The 6,000-nt window shown below is 37.8% G+C and overlaps 1 protein-coding gene across 1 annotated transcript in view; it reads right to left on the bottom strand.

Moving 5' to 3' along the window:
• Positions 1–250: 250 nt before the first annotated feature.
• Positions 251–6,000, bottom strand: part of HSD17B4 (hydroxysteroid 17-beta dehydrogenase 4) — a 516,553-nt gene continuing 510,803 nt past the window's right edge. The window contains exon 24 of the mRNA XM_073624673.1: positions 251–2,490. Within this exon, the coding sequence (XP_073480774.1) occupies positions 2,401–2,490 (90 nt within the window). The 3' untranslated portion in view covers positions 251–2,400. The remainder of the gene's footprint in view (positions 2,491–6,000) is intronic.

The following is a 6,000-nucleotide window of genomic DNA, read 5'->3' as shown; positions in this document are numbered from 1 at the left end:
ACTATTAAATATCTGTTTTGGCTTTATAGGAGGCACAATCGCAGAGCAATAAATGAAACATTACAACAATCCTTGGAGTGAACAGCTTGCAGGCCACAGTGGAACATATTTGTGATGTGGCGTGCATGGCAAAAAAAACAAATAAAGAAAACAATGACATTATCTAATAAACCGATTCACTGGAGCATGAACATAGACTTCTTCCCCAGTGCAGGCAATGTGACCATTAAATACACATTTAACTCACAGATTTAAATCAATCAGTTTTTATTAAATTGCATATTTACATACAAGTAAGGTATTATATCATTGAGAGCTTTGATAAAGGATACCGATGTGAGATATCATTAAGACAATCAGATGGACATTCTATTTAATAGGACATTAATGGAGGCTTTATTCTTCTCTCAACTAGCAGAAAATGTTAGGTCCCCTCTGTGCATTATTGTAGGCTAGCAAAGGAAAAATTCCAAACTGGCTGTGCTGTTAAGTGAAGACAAATTCACACCAAATGGTTTCTCTATTTTTGTATAAAATTGGATTTTGGGTCAACATCCCTCTGCAGAGCAACACACAAATATGTCTACTACTCATCCTTGATAGGAAGTGGTCACAGAAGAAAAAGCCATCCAGAGATGGACAGATCTTGAAGGTGAATGTGAGATGGTCCAGTCTTAGAAGCGATCACCAAATGGTGATACCTTCAGTGAACCTGACTCTTGACAGAAAACCTATAGTCAGTTCCATAACTGGGTGCATCAAAAATACGATGTGATGTTGAAATGCATGGCCTTGGGCTGGTCACACATTATGTAATGCTTGCAACTGATGCCACATAACTGTCTAAATTAGCAGCACTGCTTGTGAGTATTACATAGGTTATAGCTTACCAAAAACTAGCCATTTAAGATATCAAGGTACTTGCAAATCAACATTAAAGACTTTTTATTCATGTCTTAGCGAGTTAATCTGAGACATAAGCTCAAAAGAACGAGCAGGAGCTGGAGGGAGCAATGTCTTCACTTTGCTACATGCAGGGGATTTCAAGTAGATATCAACTTTTAGGTTTGGAAACCATTTTAATAGAACAAAAATAATGGCTGGTAAAACTGTCATTTTTAGGAGAAATTCAGCTTTGCCTTCGTACCACTCCTTTCATTTCCTGATCTGCCGCTTTTTCATTTTGTATACCATCGGCATTTTTGTCCATTAAGATTAAATAAAGTGATCAAAGGGACCCAGCTAGGGCAACATATAACCAAGGAATCTTCTGTAGTTCACTTTTATTTCTATAAAGCATTTCTTCAAAAAATACTTCAACTCAATGGCTTAAATGGACCTTGCATGAACATTCAACTGAAACATCAGTGGTCTGCTTGAAGAATTCTGAACATGGATTCTGCTTCTTGTTATGAATTGGACACTTAAATTGGAGGCCCAAGCTTCCCAACAGCCCACTAACATAGAATGTTATCACAACCTTGATATTGTTAATTATTATGACAGTATTATGATTGTTGCTATACTGTTTGATTAGCATACATTTGATTAAGAGTACCTGTCTACCATATAAAGCTGAGGCAGCAACTTGTGTGTTGTATGAATACAGTATTTCAGTAAAGTCTGCCTGTTATTTCATAACATCAATGCCTAAAGCCCAAGTTACTGGTAACATTTAATAGTCTAGTTTGAAGAAGATCCTCAGCAAATAATTACTGCAATGATATGGTGAAATCAAGATAATAGGGTTGATTTTCTAAATCTGGAGAGTGCAAAATATAGTGCAGCTCTGCATAGAAGGTTCAGCTCAGTTTCCAGGTTTTTTTTGTGTCACAGCTTAACTGAACAAGCTGAAGTTAGAAGCTGATTGGCTACCATGCACAGCAATACCAGATTTTGCCCTCTCTATTTTTAGTAAATAAACCCCTGTGTTGTTCTACACTAAGGGTACTTTCACACTTACACTCCTGCATTTCGTTTTTCTAAATTCGGGAGAAGTTATTTGGGAAGCATAAAACTTCTTTAGCCAAATTATTTTCTCCCGTGTTTAGGTGTTCCTACTTTAAAAAGAGTTTATCCAGAAGTGACTAATTAGATCCTGGAAGCAGTTAAAGGTTAAGTGTGAATGACGCCAGTGTAAATGAATGCTTATTATTGCATTTATATGCATTTAGAAAAAAATTCTCTCTAAATGCAAATAAATACAGGTTTGACACTGCCAGTGTGAATGTGGCCTAAAAGGTCCTTGGAAGACATTTCTAGAATTGAACTTATGAACAGAACACTGCAGGGCTGGGGGCAAAGTGGCAAGTACACTCTGTAAATTCAGGCACTGTCCTCACTGTATATGGATGACAGGTACACTTCAGGACGGCATTGCTTGATCCTGCCGTCACATTCTCACAGTTTAGCGTAGTCTTTCAATATCATCTCCAGTTTTTGACTCAGCATGATGTTGCCTTTCACTTTGAGTTTACCAGCGAAAAATGCCTAAGAATAAAATGAAAAAAGAAACATCAAACACTCGGATATTGTTTTGTTATCTCCATTCCCACTCTGCTTTTTCTCTTTCTGTAGAAATGTCACTTTGAAAAGCACAGTCTGTCCCAAAAGAGTTGAAATGAGTAATTCCAAAAACACGGCACACAGCATCAAAGATGAACAAGCTTCAATGTAATATAATCAGCAATACATTGAAATCACCATCTTTTCTTCCCACAAGACATAAATGCACACTTAATTTTGCAGTCAGATTCTGGCAAGAAGCAAAGAAAGAAAGCTCTAAATTAAAAGCCTTGCAAGAAAATAAAGTGCTTCAGCTGATGGCACACATTGCAAGCGCGTGTTTGGCGTTTATGCTGAAAGGAGAACAGTCTTTCGTGCGGTAAATATATTGCTCTCTGAATTCTTGTGATGCTTAAGAGAATGCTGAGTGCTGCAATCCACAATGATACTCATGCCTTAAAGGCAACGTTTAGTCTCTCTGCTGACTCAGTGGTATGGAGATAATGCCTTTGCATTTTATATCTTTATGCCCTCATTCTCTTGTATTTTTCTTTTATGTCTTGTTCATTTAATTGGTATAGATCTGGGAACAGATTGCAAAGCCGCACAGTGGTGACTTCTCTACTCAGTTAAGATTATATGTGTCCTACATCATCTGACTGAAAAGAGGAGGTAATACTCTCTTGCTCAATGTCTAAATTTACAATTACATTTGTGTTTTAAAGCCGAAATCCAGGAATGACCTCTATTGCATGCTTACACTGGTCCAGCTTGGAACAACGTAAGTATGCGTATTTCATATCCGATACGCTGCTGTGGAAGCAGACATCACCACCACACCTCTCCAGCTCCTCCAATCACAGAGCACCTTATGTTTCATTGAAAAAAAGTAAAAGGAATTCTATGAATGGCAGTGGTGCAAGCGACCCCCTGTGATCAATACGCAGAGGGGCAGCTGCTTGGGACAGGACCTGCAAAATAGTAGTGGCAATTACTACAGTGATTGTCAGCGGTCCATCAGGTATTAAATATGCATACTTACAATAATTACATTGTAAATATAAATTTAAGGGGCTAGTCCACCTTTACAGACATTTTAAAAAGTACATTACATCTTCAAAAGTAACTCCACTTGTGCTGAAAAAAACAAAACAAAACAAAAAAAAAAAAACAAAAAAAACAAAAAAAAAAAAATCAACCCCCTCTGGGTTGCCAATGTTCATTGCAGGGATTTTAACAAACTTTGTATTAAGATTCTTACCTTTTTTGTTCTGAAGAAAAAGCGTTTTTTCTTCAGAGCAACATTGTTTCACAATGTCCTTTGGATACGGATTTTTAATGGGAGGGATTGGTTCGATATAATCAGCTGGTGCACTAATAAGAAAAGCTGCAAGTTCTGCTTTAGAAGTAATAAGGCTATACAGGAAGATGGCAACCACCCCGATTCACAACTAGCCTTTACAGTAATGTGCAATGGAAGGGCAATGCACAACATTTTTTTTTATGTAATTAAAAGTGAACTAACCATTAAGGATCTTGCCTGAAAATATGCTTTAAGAGTTGAAGGAGAAAAATATTGATTCTTTCATTGATGTTCTTGGTAATGACTGTTGATGACAACTGGGTTTACAGAACTAAAGTGTATCTTTCGCCAAAACTTTTTTCTTTGGATAAAGTGGAAAAGGATTATCACCCAGGGATTTTATGGCTCGATATGGCCAGCACTCGGCAAAGCAAGTTTAATTGTTTACTAAGGTCTTATGTTATGTGTGTTTTCATGTGTGCAGGCCATTTCCTGCAACTTAACACGGTACCTCTATAGGCTATGCACCCCACTTTTTTGCTACAAGGCATATAAGAGAAAAGTCTTTTATTGCTGTCTGTGCCTCTTTATTTCTCCCTTTCTTTTTTTTTACATTAAAGTTTATTCAAGGATAATGAAAACTGCAGAGTGCGCACATTAAGTCAAAATGTACAACTTAAATGGTTCACATATGAATTGTGAGTGCAAATGAGAATATGTGAGTATTCATTCCATAGGTTAGTGCAAATAGTAATCAATTGAGAAGCTTGGAACAGAAGTCCACTGTGTAAAAGATAGATTGTCCATTAAATCAATCTGAGAGGCTTCAAAGACATGGAATCTGGTATCATTTTACTACAATCCTGATAAACATTTTGAAATATTTAACATATAAGAAGAACCCAGTAATGAGAATTTTCAACAAGTTTTTATAATACAGGTAAAATGGTATCACATTGTACACAATTTCTGATATATTATTATTAATGATGTAACGAGAGAAGGTCAGTAAAGGTATATTGTAGCTATAGGAAGAAGAATTCACCCTTCACATCTCTAGCATAATGGATGATTTAACCTTTGCAAAAAAAAAAAAAACTCTATGCAGTTAAGGGGCGCCAGAGTATAAAAGTATAAATCCGTGCTTTGATGAACAATATTGAATAATGTACCTGCTATGGCTGTAGGATATTTTCACTCCTCCAGAAGCCTGCCTGAGAATATCCCATACCTGCTGTTTCTCAGTCCTGCCCAGTTGCTACGACGCTCCAGCCATTGATGCTCACATCTACCATCACAGGGGTGTGTTCTCTCAGTTTCAAACACTGCATCTGTACTGAGCTCAGTGCTACTGGGTCGGATGAGAGAAAGCACATGTGTGGATTTTGAATTCAAGAGCAAGAGCACTTTTGTGATTGGGGAGACAAGCATGAATGGCTGGAGTACTGGCTGTAACATCATGGCAACGTCCTAGCCGCAGAGCAAGATGGGGGAATGCCGGCTGTAGTAGTGTTACGAGCAGGCTTCTGGAGGGGCGCAAATGGCTTATATTAATAGCAGGCTCATTATTCAAAATTGTCCATAGCAGCACAGTTTGTTTTTATCTACTGGCACCCCTTTACTGCATGGACTTTTTTTTTTTTTTTTGCAATAATGAACGACCCCTTTAAATATTTGGCTCCCAGTTATCTGGCTTAGAGATTTGACATCAACAACTACACGTGACTGCTGAGATGCTGCTGTGAAGGAAACAGCTGAAAGGAGGGCATTTTGCATCCCTTTCACCTTATACCATACATACCACAGCATATCATTCAGCGCTCTGGAATAACACTGGCATTATAGCAGGCTGCATGGTGGTAGTCCTAGATGATTTTACAGCCTTGGGACATCTGTGAATAGATGTCTTATTTGTATCAGGTGGAAGCAGGATATTTTAAGAGTGTTGAATGCATTAACATTACCTAGAAAGTGGGGTATGTTTTTTGAGCATGTAAAGCTACGATGCTGGATGTTCAGAGATTCCATATTTGATCTGTACAGTGACATTTTCAGACTGGAGTATAATATCTTAATATGGATTCAGGCGGGAGTGTCACGACACTCTTTCTGGGTGCTGTTGCTGGATGCGAGGTAGCAAACCTTTTTGTTTATAAACTTGGCTAACCATGCTAACTGGTTTAATGTACTCC

Source organism: Aquarana catesbeiana, linkage group LG01 (assembly GCF_042186555.1).
Source record: "Aquarana catesbeiana isolate 2022-GZ linkage group LG01, ASM4218655v1, whole genome shotgun sequence".
In the NCBI taxonomy this organism is placed as follows: domain Eukaryota; kingdom Metazoa; phylum Chordata; class Amphibia; order Anura; family Ranidae; genus Aquarana; species Aquarana catesbeiana.
Note: the sequence above shows the minus strand (reverse complement) of the source record. Positions and strands in the feature narration are given on the sequence as shown.